The sequence below is a fragment of the Staurois parvus genome, unplaced genomic scaffold, assembly GCF_062004578.1.
Source record: "Staurois parvus isolate SC_StPar_1 unplaced genomic scaffold, SC_StPar_1.0 ptg000372l, whole genome shotgun sequence".
NCBI lineage: Eukaryota > Metazoa > Chordata > Amphibia > Anura > Ranidae > Staurois > Staurois parvus.
In genome coordinates, this window is record NW_028318168.1 from 2,698,991 (window position 1) to 2,715,336 (window position 16,346).

The 16,346-nt window shown below is 38.4% G+C and overlaps 1 protein-coding gene across 1 annotated transcript; it reads left to right on the forward strand.

The window, feature by feature from the left end:
- The first annotated feature begins 1,514 nt into the window (after window positions 1–1,514).
- On the forward strand, window positions 1,515–13,117 carry GJA1 (gap junction protein alpha 1). The gene is made up of 2 exons (XM_089685350.1): window positions 1,515–1,675; window positions 6,549–13,117. Exon 2 carries the CDS (start codon window positions 6,565–6,567, stop codon window positions 7,702–7,704), a length of 1,140 nt encoding a protein of 379 aa, XP_089541476.1. The 5' UTR covers window positions 1,515–1,675; window positions 6,549–6,564; the 3' UTR covers window positions 7,705–13,117.
- The last annotated feature ends 3,229 nt before the right edge of the window (window positions 13,118–16,346 follow it).

Consider the following 16,346-nt stretch of genomic DNA (forward strand, 5'->3'; position numbering starts at 1 on the left):
ACAGCAGAGAGTCCCTGCTGTCAGAATACAATAACAGAATAAGATGATTCCTTCGTCCAGCTCAATTGTGTGGATAGAGGAATCCACTGAGTTTTTTTCAATTAGTCTACTGGCTGATGGAAAAAAAACCTGATCCATGTATGGCCAGCTTTGGACAGTTGTTGTTACAACAAGTGTCCACATTATGTGGACTTTCTCTTTATTCCTGCCAGGGGCATCCCTAGGGTTGGTGTCACCCGGTGCAGGAACACTTGATGATACCCCCTCTCTCTCTCTGCCCTCATTCTCTCTGCCATTTTTGTCCCCCCTCTCACTCTCTCTGCCCTCTTCCCCCCCCCTCTCTCTCTGCCCTCTTTACCCCCCCCCTCTCTTCCCCCTACCTACTACATGAAGCTGCAGTGCTGTCACCAGGGATTTCCTGACCTGCTGCATAATCTGCCCCCCCCAGTTCTCTGACTTCAGCCCCCTTGGCAGGGATGTGGACCCACCCCTCTGCTGAAACTCCGATGAGGAGAGGTGTCCGAAGTACCTGCCTCACTGTCCGTCCCCTCAATGTTTGCATATTTCAGCAGCGGCACATACAGGGACGGACTCTCATGGGGCCCTGTAGTGACCTCGGGCCCTCAGTCAGTCCGTCCCTGGTGGAGCAGGTCCAGTGTTACCCCATGCAAAAGGTGTCACCTGGTGCACCACGCACCCCTCTGCACCTGCCTAGGAACGCTCCTGATTCCTGGTCCACTAACAACTCAAATTTTTGGATTATCAGTTCCAGTGACAGTAGTTTCTAAGACAAATTGAGAGGGTGAATTGCCTACATGGGATACAAACAGCAATTAAAATATGGAAGGTGTCTTAATCATTTTCCACTCTAACCAAAACTAAAGCTAAAAAATGGATTAAAATTATCTGTCACTAAAATAGTGCTTTAACATATTGCCATCAAAGGTTACAGTTTTAAGTTTAATGCAACAATGTAATGCACAGCATTCTAGAAAACCGTATTGACCAATGTCAGCAAAGATATTTAGAAAATGATACCATACCTGCTGATTCTCCACTGCTGAATCAGAAATAGCAGCATGAATTTAAAAAGCAATACAGTGTCCATGATGTGTCTGTCTGCTGTACAGAACTCTGCACTAAACACATGTGTAATGGGGTCTCTTTAAATGATCATCTAAGCACTGGTATTTTACATAATGCCTTGATTATCTAAACTTTACATTGGGAAAACATCAGACATGAACAATTTACTTTATTTGGAAAAGTATGTGAGGTTTTTTTTATAATCACTGTATTGTTTAATCAATAACATTCATCCAGATATATATTCTAATAAGTACAGTGATTCTTTTTCTCTTGTCTAATTGCCCAGTCAGAAAACCTGATCATTCTTTCTAAACTTTAATATTGTTCACTCCTTAATCACTTCTTTCCTTCTTCTCTCCTCCCTTTTCTGTATAGCTGTCCATCCTGTAGGTGGAGTTGAACATTGCAAACTTTTTAAAAGCCTTGATAGAGTCAGCTGAAAAAAAAAAGTTCAACAGCTTCTTTGGGAGAAGGAAGTCTGGAGTCAGCAAAAGACTTTTAAACTTTAAAAAGACACGCTGTCACTTATTCACGCTGCTTTCCAAGGACTCCCCGGAGTTTGTTTTCAGCACTTTGGACAAGAAAGGTATTGTGCGGCTCATATAAACCCCTTTCTTTATGTTATTTGACTTTAAATGAATTGATTTATATTTAAGGGAGAGTGAACCACTTATCCAGAAAAACAGTATTCTTTCAGTATATACTTTTGCTACAGTTTACATGACAGTGTTGGATATAAATACTGTCCATTTACAGTCTACTGGAAGTAATGGACCAGTATAATTCACTGGAAAAGGATTCAATTAATTTCTCTGATTGCTCAGGATTAAATGGATTTTCCAGTTCCCTTGGGTGCTACCAGTGCTGGCATAAAATCTGTTTTACTTGTGTGAAAATGTACATTTAACATAACATTGTAATAGAAATAGAATAACTGTATAAAGCTATGAGATTAGCGATACATATCGCCATGGTAGTGTATATGTGGTATGTAGGGCATTCTGTGTGTGCCAGCTGCATTTTGTTCCTGGTTGTTTTGTATCCTGGCAGTGATCAGCCACATCAGACTGCAACACTGTGCCAACTACTGATGATGCTACAAACAGCTTTGCCAAGGGAAGACTTCTATACAAGAAAATATACTAAAAGCCTGTAGCTCTGCAGTTCTGCATAGGAAAGCTGCATGTTAGTTGCATAGTTTTTTTTTAGCTAAAGAATAAGCAATTCTGCCATATAATTGTGATCTTTGCTATATTTCTGAGATGGTATTTTCACAGCCTAAAAAAATTGCATTGGTAATATATTCCTATAAAATAAAAAATGACAGATTGTAACCCATAGCAACCAATTACAAGCCTGCTTGCATGGTGACTACACTGCCTGAAATTCGTAATGTGTGCTATGGGCAACAGAAGTCTACTGTTTTTGCCTTGAATTAATCTAAATAGGTTTATATAAACTGGGTTAGTCTCAGGAACAAAGTTTTTTCAGGTAATACGCCAAACCTTTTTTTTGTTTTGGATCATGTCTACAGTATGGTTTCTTTTGCCCTATTTAAAGCTATATGCTTGACCTACTGTGTGGTTTGACCTGCTCTGTTAAGAACTGGATACTTGCCTCACTTTGCACAGAATTAGATTTTACCAGCTTTAAAACTAGGGCAAAACAAAAACAGACGTGCATGTTTTGCTGTTGTACAGCAGCTTTTTAACAAATCTGATCCAGGTTTATAGATGCCTGAAGTGAGAATATGCATGACTTGGAATTTTCATATTACTGTGTTCAGGCACTAATTGTTAGTAATCCCGCTGAGTAAGATTTAGCAGTTATTAAGTTCATTGTGCAGTGGCTGTCATGCCCATATTTCCCTGCTGTCCTATGTAATGAGAGAGGAGACCCAAGCTGCACATTGCAATGCACATATCCTCTGCTTCCCATTTACAAATCAGAACTTTCTGTGTGCTTTGCCATTATAACATCTGTTAAACATACTTTACTTTTCAACTACCGAAACATCTAGACTTCACTGCATTTATTAAAGTTTTTTTTTCTTAGAAAATCAGAAATCTAAATATTGGCCCATTTCCATAGGGCCCCTGAGCCTTGGTAATAAGCTGGTAGTGGTAATGCAGTGCGCAATGTAGAATTTCAAATATGCATATGACCTACTGGAAATCTGGATGAATGTTTAACAAGCACATCATCACAAAAGAGTTATCCTTGCAAACTGCAATGGTGCACTCCATATATACAAATGATGAGGTGTTACATTGCCATTATTGGTTAAGGTATTCTTATTTTTATCATCTTTCTTTCTTTCTTTCTATCTATCTATCTATCTATCTATCTATCTATCTATCTCTATGCTTCTCTGTTGTACGTGGCAGTCCTCCTGGCTATCAGCAGTGGAGTAATTAGTTCAGTCTGATTTCAGACAGTTGTTTTTTTTGAGGGAACACACAGTATCATCCTTAAATACCATGAAATATATAAAGGAAAATAATATACTGTAAGAAGAACTTAACAGTTTTCACATATGGTGGTCCTGATAATGAACTAAGTCTAAGGTTTTGTGTTTGGTGACACATTAAAGCAGTATTAAACCCAAAATATATTGCAGCTTACTAATTCTTCGATGTGATGGCTGCATTAGTTTTCTTTTTTAGACTTTCTTTCCATTATTTTCATCTGGGAATCCGACCAGTAAGTCTCCACAGAACACACTCTCCTGCAAATGTATCAGTTAGAGTGTTGGGACAAACCATATACCATAAACAGGAGTTTTTACAACAGTCAGATTTTATTTATTCATGTAAAACCACTATCCCAACAGAAAAACACTGTTGCTGCAACTGCTTATAAAGTGTGAGCTGGAATTTTGCTTCAGTTTGTTAGTTTCTTTAAATCTGCTAGTATCTAACATTCCCCTCCCTGGCTGACTAAGATACTGTCCAAAGGTGTCTCTGTTGCCCCTGTAGACACTCTGATACAGGAGGTGTGTTACTGTCAAAAATCACCAGGCAAAAAAGAGGGAAAAGTCTAAAAAAGAAAACTAATACAGCTACCACATCTAATGATTGGTAAGCTGCACTATATATCACATTTTCCATTTTGGGTTAATACTGATTTACCTTAGTGCCTGTTTGTGACTCATATAGATCAATGGTCTCCATACTGCAGCCCTGTGGCCAGATGTGGTCCTTTGCTTGCCTTTATCTGGCCCTTGGGGAACTATTCCTTCCATTGATACAAGACACTCTTCTGCCAACTGACACCAACAATAGGCACCATTTCTCCCTTTGACAGCAAAAATGGGGCACTATTCCTCTCAATGATAGGGCACAGTTTCCGCCCCTAATACCAAATGTGGCAATGTTTACTTCCAATGGATGTCAGGAAAATTTCCACTCCCGATGTCCACAGTTCAGCCACCTAAAGTTTGACAGACAATAAACTTGCCCTCTGTTTAGAAAGTATGGAGACTCCTGATGTACATCATCATTGTGGTTTATATAACACAAAACTTGAGATGCATGAATATATTTAAACATTTTAGCTCATGCATACTGAATTAAATTTATTTTTACCCTGATAAATTGATATATTCATACTGTATGTAAGAAGTAGAATCTACTATACCTTCCACTAATAATATCATGAAGATACTAATCTGATCCATGGAGTCCTAAGGTCAACAAAATAATCTCAAAGAGAAAAGTCAGCATTCTTTACTTCTTTATTACATTTTTTTAGAGTGATTGGAGCAGTCATCCATACATGAGTCAAAGATGCTAGCATCATTTCATAGTGAACAAAGAAACATGCTCTAAATGTTCCGCATGTGCTCAAAAGATGTGTAGAATTGCGTGCATAACATATTTGGAATGACAGATCTCCATCTTTTACTCTTTCATACCCCTCCTCCTTTACTTGTTTCCATCCCCACTTCCTCTCTTTTACTATCTTCAAATCTCTCTCTTTCCTCTTAATTAATTTTTCTCTTTTGAACTCCCTTTTTTAGTATTCCCTCTTGTCCTGCCCCATCCTCTTACCCCTTCTCTACTCCCCATTTTTCCTTCTCCAAATGTCCTCTTTTCTTACTCACTCTTCTCTCTTCTCACATCTCTTCTCCTCTCCTTTCCTTCCATTCCCTCACTTACTCTATCCTACCCTCTCATCTCCACTAACCCCCTGTGCTCTCCCTAACTCTTTTCTCATCTCCTCTACCCCTCTCTCCTCTCCTGAAAGCTGGTAATACATGTGTAGATTTTCAGTTGAAAATATTCAAAAGAAAACTCAGATGACAATTCTTTGCACATTCAATGAATGGATGAATGTCATTCAAAAATAGTTTTTTGCTTTTAACATTCGATTTTAAAATGAATGTAATTTCTGAATGAAAACCACATACACTTGCCGAATATTTGTTTGATCAAGAAAAGTTTTCTTTCCTGCCCCTTCAAATTTTACTGTCACTGCTGTCAAAAACAAACATCGATTTGACCTCACTAATGACTAGAAAATCAAATGAATATTCTTGAAACGAAAGTTCTCAAATGAAAATCTATACGTGTACGGTCAGCTTTAGTCTTCTCGCTTTTCCTCTCACCCTTTCTACTCTGCTCTCATCAACTCTCCTTCACTCTCCTTTGCTTTCCTCTTTCCTCTCTTCTTCCTCTTTCTTTCCTCTTTTTTCCACTCCTGTCTTCTTGCTCTTTCTTATTTTTATCCTTTCTGTTTTCTCTCTCTTTTCATTGTCTTTCTTTTTATCATTTCCTTGGCACACCTTATTACTTTTACTTTTTCCAATTTATTTCTCCCACTCTTACTATTTATTTATTAGTTTTCTTTTTCCTCACCATCTTTTCATTCACCTTCCCTTATTTCATCACACATAGTCTCTCTTTTCTTTTGCTTCTTCTTTCCATGTTTAACTTTATGTGACTCCCTGTACTACCACCTATTCTTTATTCTCATTCCCTTACTCCTCTAATCCTCTGTCTCTATATGTATGTAAACTACCCCCATTCCTCTCTCATTCCCTCTCTGTCTCTCTGTCTTTGTCTCTCTCTTTATGACTCTGAAGTCTATGCAAATCATTATCTGTTGCTTTGAAATCCTATTAATTCTTCCTGTCTATGTTTAAGTAAAGTAGGAACAGAAAGATAAGTATAGTTGCATGCAGTCTTTTCAGCTTTCAAGCCATACCTTCCTTTTCACATTGCAGAGGCCCTATAATGAATATAATTTGCATAATTGAACATATGTACAGTTTTTAAGCGCTTGTCTTTTCACATAAGAACATGCTGTTATTTTACAAACTGTATCTTTTTCTTTCTATTCAGAAGTTGATCAGATTAAATATTTAAAAAAATATTTTCAGAATTCATGTGAAAACAAATATTTGGGTATTAGATGTACTGTTACTGCAAATGATTTTATTATTTTTTTTATTTTAGGTAACGGCTTTTAAGGATGGGTGACTGGAGTGCCTTAGGAAGACTCCTTGATAAGGTGCAGGCCTATTCCACTGCTGGAGGGAAAGTGTGGTTGTCCGTCCTGTTCATTTTCCGGATCTTATTATTAGGCACTGCAGTAGAGTCAGCTTGGGGTGATGAACAATCTGCATTCCGATGCAACACTCAACAACCTGGTTGTGAGAATGTCTGCTATGACAAGTCGTTTCCAATCTCTCATGTACGATTCTGGGTTCTCCAAATTATATTTGTATCTACACCTACACTGCTATATTTAGCACATGTGTTTTATTTGATGCGTAAAGAAGAGAAATTGAACCGAAAAGAAGAAGAACTTAAAATTGTCCAGAATGATGGAGGAAATGTGGACATGCATCTCAAACAAATTGAAATAAAGAAATTCAAATATGGCTTGGAAGAACATGGAAAGGTCAAGATGCGCGGTAGTCTTCTTCGTACTTATGTAATAAGCATTCTGTTTAAATCATTTTTTGAGATTGCTTTCCTTATTATCCAATGGTACATCTATGGGTTTCATTTAGAAGCTATCTATACCTGCGAAAGACATCCGTGCCCACATAAAGTTGACTGTTTCCTTTCCCGTCCCACTGAGAAAACCATTTTTATCTTGTTTATGCTAGTGGTGTCTTTAGTATCACTTGCTTTAAACATTATTGAGTTGTTCTACGTTGCATTTAAAAGTGCCAAGGATGGCATTAAAGGAAAGAAGGACCCCTATGCCACCACAAATGATACAGTGAATCCTGCCAAGGATTGTGGCTCCCCTAAGTATGCTTATTTCAATGGCTGTTCTTCTCCAACTGCACCTATGTCACCACCAGGTTACAAGCTTGTTACAGAAGACAGAAACCCCTCTTCTTGTCGTAATTATAACAAACAAGCAAGTGAACAAAACTGGGCTAATTACAGTGCAGAACAAAACAGGATGGGTCAAGCTGGAAGCACTATTTCAAACACTCATGCTCAGCCATTTGAATTTTCAGATGAACATCAGAATGTCAAAAAAATGCCGGCAGGACATGAAATGCAGCCTCTCAGTATACTGGACCACAGACCATCAAGTAGAGCAAGTAGCCATGCAAGCAGCAGGCCCAGACCAGATGACCTGGAGATTTAATTAATACTCATAGATTATCAGAATGAAACATTTGTTCAGTGGAGGAGGTGCTTCACAATCTCAAAGCAGAGATTTCAAAGACTTAAAGACTTTGTTGAGTACTTTTTTATGTTGGAGGTACATATTGATGTCTAAATAGTGGGTTGCATTCCTCACAGTACTAAAAGACTCCAAGAGCAGGAATAGCATAGGTTTCAGTAGATCATGAACATATCTTGTATCAGTCAATACAGAAAGAACTGTTCATGTAATTACTGGTATCAAAGTCCTGATTGGTGGCTACTTTTCTTAGAATAAGAAGAGGGATATTTTGTGAGCTAGATAAATAATACTCTGACTGTCTGGAAGGGGTTTGGCTTTGTTGTGGTTTAAACAGAGTTTACAACCACTATGAGGATTTTGTTTTTTTTGGTGAGTTTTCCAAGGTGTCTAGTGTGAGTGATTCATTTTTTTTAAATAAATTAACCAAAGCAACCATTATTAATTTAGTTAGCTGGTGCACAATGACATCGTCTAGAAACAGCACCTTTAATTTGACAGTGAAAAGTTGACTTACAAAGTATACATTGCACACGTTGCCTTGATTACCACTATCTGGAATTACTAAGACAAATATTTTTTTATTGTTCAAGGAATTAGCATAATGTTTTGCTTGAATTTAATTTTCACTTGTTCTGTCCCTTTTTTTGCAACAGTCACTTTAGTTTTAGCCATCACTGTGAACAAGTTACTGAAAGCAGTTGAAATGTCAATGTTTTGGTAGCTGTTATCATGATCCCTATTTCGTTAAATGTGAACCCACACACTTCATGAAATCCGTAAACATTCCTTTGCCCTTAAAAACATAAATTTGAAAGATTTATCTCACTTTAAACTAAAAATGGATTCCAATAACAGAACCCTTTAAATAGCTACATGGTGGTGTCGCTTAAGGCTAGGTTCACACTGTTTCAGGTGAGGGACTATATGTAAATTGCATGTGCTCCTGCACCCACAGGCACCGGCAGCCAAAAAGCACTGCTTTTTGGCAGACATGTGGAGGTGCCATTTATTCTTAAGAGCACCCCTATGCATATTGGAAAATGTGGTTCAGTTCCATGCGGTTATGTTTTAAAAAAAAGGTCAGAGACTATTTCCCTGTGGGAAATGCGGGTACAACAGCCCATTTTAATGAATGGGTTGTTGTGCCTGTGCAAACAGGAGTCACACCACCCACACACATGTGAAGTTAGACTAAGCCAATGTTTTTTTACCAGACCAGGAGCTGCAATTACACAATTTATCTGCCAAGCTGCTGCAAGTAGAAACTGGTATTACAGCCACCCATTCTGACATAATGCAATTTCATGGGTGCCTTTGAAAGATGTAAATGAAAAAAAAAAAGACATATAACCCATTATTGCATATAGAAAGTATGAGATTAAACCCTGCATGTTACTTTATAAAAGTGTGTGCAACAGGGGCATACTTTAATTTTTAAGCCGAGTTCCACTTTAAATATGTGGAGGGTTATTTACTAATATGTACTTGACAGTAAAGTTAGAAAATGATATTCATTACATAATTTCTAGAGTTATGGTATATGGAGTAGCTAAACATATCTGGCTGCCACTAAAAAAAGGTGACCAAGGGTCTCATCCTCATGGTTAATTAAACCTGTCATCAATGCTCAACTACTCCTCCATAGCATAATGAGGGAAAGAAAGAGAAACTTTCTTCCGTCAAAGTATGAGCTGCCCACCTTAAAGAACCATGAATACTGCATCTGATGTCCCTGTTGCTGTGCTCCTAGATATGGTGAAAATTGCTAGTCTTACTATGGTCAAGTTTCTAAACCTTTTAGGAGTTTGATCTTATGCGCCCTATTTTCTTTGAAACAAACCACATATTTAAGTTTCATGCTTATGTTCTGGACTGATAACGCTACTTTCACAGCAGTAGCACAAAAGGAAAGTATTCAGAATATGATTCTTTGGTTTATGAATGTATTTCCTGCAGTGCATTCTCAGATAAGTCTCAAATTAGTTCTAGTGATACATTATATTTAATTTTTGTAAAAATTAATTATGTATATATGGTTTTCCTTTACTTATACACATTCTTTACATATCATTATTGACAGTGACCAATGTAATTAAAGTGATCATAGACAAGTGCCTGCACTAATTATCTCCAGTTTTAAAGATGTCAGACATATTAGCAGGGCAAAAATGAGGTACGATATAGATCTACAAGATGCTGTATGAAGTGTTTAATTCTTTCTGATACCTTTTTACTTTTTCATACCACTAAACAATCATTTGGATTCAATAAAAACTTGAGTCAGAAGATTTGGGTTGCAGAAACTAGGATTTAGTAATGACTATAATACTAAATCACATGTTAACTAAGTCAACACAGCTTTTTGATGATGCCTTCTTGCTAAGTGCCAAAAGTCAACTTAGAGTAAACATGCACTATGGATAAGCTTGTCAATGTAGGAGTGAGGCATTAAAGCAACAACATAAGGTGTCTACACTTATCAGCATGGTTTCTGATTCTTCCACACATACTCACACTTGTGAACACTCTTTGCAGTGTTTGGTGCCTAAGTGGGAAGTTGGTATACTTGTACACTGTTCAGAGGAAATGAAGACATAGCAAGCTCTATGCAAATTTCAATTTTCATAAAGTTAGCATTAGCACAGTGCTTTTAGGAAAGACCAGGACATTGCTGAAAGGGATAGGAAAAAAGCACCTTGCAATGTATTCTCTACCGTGTTGCTCTTACTTTGATTGGGATATCCTTTATATAGGTTTACTTTAAGCTGCCAGTCATGGTGGTGCACTGGTTTGCCAGTCTGTTTGTTGAATAGAGAGACCTGTAAGCCAATAGACCAGCAGTGAGACCCACTATGTGTACGTATAGTGGTACTCACAGAGTGTTAGTGGTTTGTTAAGACCACTTAATGCTTTGTGAAAATTAATGTTATTTATGTCAGGATTACCATACAGATAAAGATTTATATTACATGGCATAAGTCTTTAATTGACTCACTGCAAGCAGTCATACTCTTTGATGTTTTATACCATAGGGCAAAAAACAGCAATGTTCAGTAACTCTTAGAAACAAGTCAGAGGTAATTTTTCTGCAATCTTACATAGCCAGAATAATGAAAGTTGATTTCTGACTGTTTGCTATGGGTTACTGACTTTGGACTTTGCAGTTACAATGGAAAGGCCTTTATTTCACTGATCAAAGCTCATCATTAAATACCAGATACAGCACAGCTGTTTTGTACTATATGATTAGATTTTGTTTAGGAGAGTTTTTCATGCTTGATAAAGCAATGTGTATCTCAGAGAAAAGTTGATGATATGGTGTTTACCCTGATGTGCCATTGAAGCATTTGTTTATTGCTTGTTTAGTTTTAATTTTCATTATTCAGAATCATATTTTTTTAATGTATTCTATTTAGGATTCGAATGATTGGCATGTGGTATTTTATTGTTGCTTTTTGTGTGTCTTTAAGTGAGAGAAATAGATTTATGGCTTAAATAATTTCATTTTTAAGAAGTAACCAAAAGATGCTTGAATAATAGAGATAGTGTAGTACTGAACATCTACTTTAAATGTTTTCTATGTGAGAAATTTAACAATAATGCTAAGCGCTGGAACATGATTTTGTTTAGCTCAATGGGCCTTTAGGGGGAAATATGACTTTCTAGATTTTGATATATATATATCAGTGTGGCATGAACAAACAACTATAACTACATTGTTCAGGTAACATAACGTTTGAAAGTCTAAGAACCACCAGTTTCATTAAAACTAAAAGTTTTTTATAATATATTGTGGTTCAGCTTTTCTCTGTTCACAGATAGGAAGGGAACCCTTACAGATCTACCTTTTCAGACATGTTAGTTTAGGTGGTCCTCTGCCTTCCTGTTTACCCATAGGTGTCCATTGTTTTCTACATGTGCTGGCAGATTAGTGCTTCCCATGAGCTGACATCAGGTCAGAATGGACATTGGAGCCCACAAATATTGGTTCAATTTTGTAATTTGCATGGCATATAGAAGCCCCATCTCCTCTTTCATGATACTCAGTCATGTGGACTGTGTACATGATTGACAGTTATCCATATAAAAGTGTCAATCCATCCAGCAGTTATATTTAAGCTAGGTGGAGCCTGCTCAGATAAGGCAGCTCTTTCACTTCTCAAAAGTCTTAAATCTAATTCAGGACTTGGCTTGTTCAACAGCAGGATCCTGCTATAATTCATGACTCTGCTCCTGTGTTTTGCATGTTATGAGTCTTCCTATTGCTTTTCTGTAATATATAATTCTTAAGCTATCCAATAGGGAAAGCAAGACCCTCTCATAATGGCCACATCAGGTATGCAGACCCTAAGAACTCAAGCACAAAAAAGAAAGACATAAGAAACCTTGAGATTACTCTCTCTGTCTCGTATCTATGGTCTGGTCCTTTAACCTTTGCTATGGTCTGTGCAGAAAAGTAGAAAATACATATTTGGGAGCTAAAATGGCATTAAATAGGTATTCCTTCATCTGCAACAGAGAGATGGTGACATGAAACAACATAGAGCTGGAGATGTGAAAACTGGAGTGCAAATCTGATCTTAGACAGGTAGCTTCTGTAGTGCAGAGTATTATGGTGGCACTAGTTGCCATTCCTGTAATCATAGTTACAAAATATGCATATATTGGTTAGAAGGAGATGGACTCATGACAGAAAGGGTAGCATACTCTTCAAGCCTGACCCCCTTATCAGCTGTATAGCCTAAACTGAAGATAGTTATTACAATATGGTAGGTAATAGTTGTAGAAATTTCTTGTTCGAGTTATGGCATACTGATATTTGTTTAACAATACCAATTTTGAAGTTTTGATTTCCTTCCTAAAGAGCCCATAATTGTGAAATATGTTGCAATCGTGTACTGTAAACTAAAATTCATTACTCTTAAAAGACTAATTTTTTACATTGTATTATGGACTGGTTGTTGCAACCATTGTAATATTTGCACTGGGATGTTTTTGGAATGCAAGCAAGTCTGGAATCATACTTGTCTATCAAAACACCTAGAACTTATTTATTTAAAAACACTGCATCTGCTAAATTTGCTGTGTGAACAATTATACAGCACCTGAGGTTAACCATCTCTACTGGCAAATTACAGTGCCATCACCTAGTGATAAAGATTAGTGATAAAGATCCAGATGTAATGTTTTACTATAAATAATTATGAAAAAATGATTTACCATACAGACAAAAAAAAACCTATGTAAAAATTTCTGTCAACTACAACTACTGTTGATTTCAGCTTTATTGCATGTATGCAGCCATGGTCTATCATCAACATATGGTTTCCAAAGTTTTTAATTTAGACAGTAAAGTTCTACTTTAGTAATATGTGTTCTTGAGTTGTGTTTTTCTTTTTGCAAACTTCAATAAAATAGAAAACACCATTTAGTGCTTCAAGTACTTAAAGAGGCCACACGGGGAAGTTAGCTACTCTGATGTCTCAAGTTTCTCTTTTTTCTGTGGAAGCTCTAGATTCCACCATTCGTTCCTCACACTCTTCCTGCCATTTGTAAACAATATTAGTTTTATAATCATTACTATCCCTGTTGGGTTTTCTTTTTCTTTTTTGTGTCCTTATCTAATTTACCAAGAAACTCCTGCAGGTGTTTCATTTTTCTTTAGTTTCCACCTGTGTGGCCACCATGCACATACCAATACAAGAGGGCATCAATACAAGTTGCAAACATTAATCCAAACCCCATTGAAGTCTATGAAATGCAGAATAATTCTTGCCATTTTCAAGACTAATAGAAAAGACATTGTCTAAAAGAGGACATAGGGAGCTGAGCACTACAATGTACCAATGCCAAACAACATTTCTTAAAAATGCTGTACAGCAGGAAGATAGCCCTCCTTTTTAAATGACTTTGAGGGTGACATGAGAAAAACACTGTTCCTTTCTAGTACATGATTGGGAGATGCCTTTAAGCTGCGTGGGGTGTTATGGAATGGCATCGCATTGTCAGCACCTGTGGTAGTGAGCTCTTGATCCACAACTTGGGGTTCCCCAGGGCACGGAGTCTAAGCCCCAGCCTGCTTGTTCACCAGGGCCCCTGATGGTGGGGATGGACTTGCAGCAAGCTAGAACCAGGTCGCAGCCCCCAGGTACACCCTGCTGAGGTAGAGGAGACCACTAGCGGGAGCAGGGTACAACGGGAGAAGACACAGGGAATCCAGTAGGCAAGCCAAGGTCAGGACAGGCGGAAAACAAGCAGGGTCAGGAATGAAGCCGGGGTCGGTACACAGATAGCCTATATAGAATTCACAGTAGTAACACAAAGGCGCTCCAATAACAACACTTTGCTCAGGCAAAGTGGGACAGACTGAGCATGTCTTAAATAGACAGGCCAGCTAAGAGGCAGGCCAGGAAGTGATAGAAGGGAAGGACATAAAACCCAGAGGATAGCAGACAACGCCCATAGGTGAGCACAGACAAACACACATGTGAAGGAATCAAGAGCAGCAAAGAGGTAAGAATAAACACTCAAGAGGCTGCAAGCTAACTAGTGACACACATATTTTGGATGCGTAGCTGATATTTTAACTTTCATATTTAGCTTGGCTTAAATGGAGCAGCAGCACCCCAATTTGATTCATTTCAATGTAAAAAAGTGTTTATAGGCAGTTTTGGCTGCAACATCTGATTTTTGTATACAGTGGTAATAAACCTGAATTGACCAATGGAAGTAGCAGCCACAACAGATCTAAAAGCTCTCAACTTCTTTCAAACTGGCCGGTGCCAAAATTGTTTTAAAGCATAGAATAATATAGTTTGTGAGCTACTTTTTCACAGTACCACACTGTTTTGTCTAATAAAATGTCACAACATTTTACACAACAGTGCCAAAAACAACACAACCTCACATTCCCCCAACCCCGTCCTATCTCCCTAACCTCAATTATTTCCCCAAATATTCCTAAAAAAAGACTTTAGTTATGTGTTTGGGATGAATTGTACTGTGTCAAGACAGTACATGAAAACTTGAACTCCTCCTGGAAGGTACTTAGCAGCCATTTTATTTTGAGGACTGCAGTACACATTTTTCTTCCTGTTCCTCAAGGGAATATACTGTAGTAGTCATTTTTAGGAAGACTGCTAATGTGCCCTTAGTATCCTCTCCTCTTCTGCTAATCCTGCCATAGAAGGAGGAGGAATGGGGTACTGGTGGTAAGTTGGAAAGGTGTAGTTCTGGCATTGAGGAGGAGAAGGGTAGATAAAATAAAAAGGACTGCCTGCCCTTCCACAGTGCAAGGGGAAGGGCAAACAGCATGATGGGGGGAATTTATAGAGCTAGGGGGGAAATTATAGCAGCCAAAATTAGGTGTACAGTCCTGTGACTATAGGCTACCCTCTCTTCCCCAAATCTTCCTTCAATGGGCAAATGGACAGAAGGAGTTTGGATTAGACTCTCTCTTGTCATAGACTTAAATGGCCAGAATTATAATGGTTCATGAGCACTTGAATAGGCTGCAAATAGAAGAAACTTTGTAGTGAGGGCTTTTTCGTATATCTGCTGCCAACACCACGGTTTTTATCTGTAACCTCTGCCTGAAGCATATCTGCCATATTACAAATAACAGCTATTGGAGTAAAATGCATGAGAAAACCACACGACTCTCACCACAGAGGTAGGTGGGAGCAGCACCTCCATCAGACACGTTGGCGGAAAAAGGCACGCCCTTATCACTCTCAAGGGTGCTTCTAATGCACCATTTTCCTCCTTCTGTTCTCAAAGAGTGCATAGCAGACACTTTCTTTAGAGTACTGCTAGTGCACTCTTTTTCTCCCCCTTCTCCTCAAGGGCCCATAGCAGCCATTTTATTTTGAGGACTGCTAATGTTTCTTGTTCCTTCTCCCCAAGGGTGTATAGCAGTAATTTTATAGGAGGACTGCTAATGTGCCCTTTTCCTCTATCTCTTCTGCTAATCCTTCCATAGCAGAATGAGGGTTGGCATGTTGGTGGCGAGGAGGAGGGATGCGGTACTAGCAGGGGCGGACTGACCATTTGGAAACTCGGGCACTGCCCAAGGGCCCGGGGTCAGTAGGGGGCCCCATGAGATGCCCCTGGTACCTTTTTCATAGGCTTTTTTGAGTTTGGGCAAGGACTCAGGGGCCCCATGATGCCCTATTGCCCGGGGGCTCCATGAGTTGTCAGTCCACCCCTGGGTACTAGCATTAAGGAGGAGTGTAGGAAAAATAAAAAGGCCATCCACCCTTTCACAGCATGAAAGAAGGGCAGGCAGCATGAAAAAGAGAGGGGAAATTATATGGCTAGAGAGAAGGGCAGCCAGCTGTAAAAAGTAAGTGTATACTCTTATAGCCATAGGCTGCCCTACTTTCCTGAAATCTGCCCACAATGGGCAAATAGATGGGAGTAGTCTGGATGGAACTTCCAGCTGTCATAAAATGAATTGCCAACATCAGGACAGTATGTTAGCAATTTTAATAGGTAGCAAATAAAAAGAGCTATGTAGTGTGGACTTTTTTTACACATCTGTTGCCAAAAGCACCCCTGTGGTCTGCAGCCTCTGCTTGAATCAGATGTTTCTTATTGAA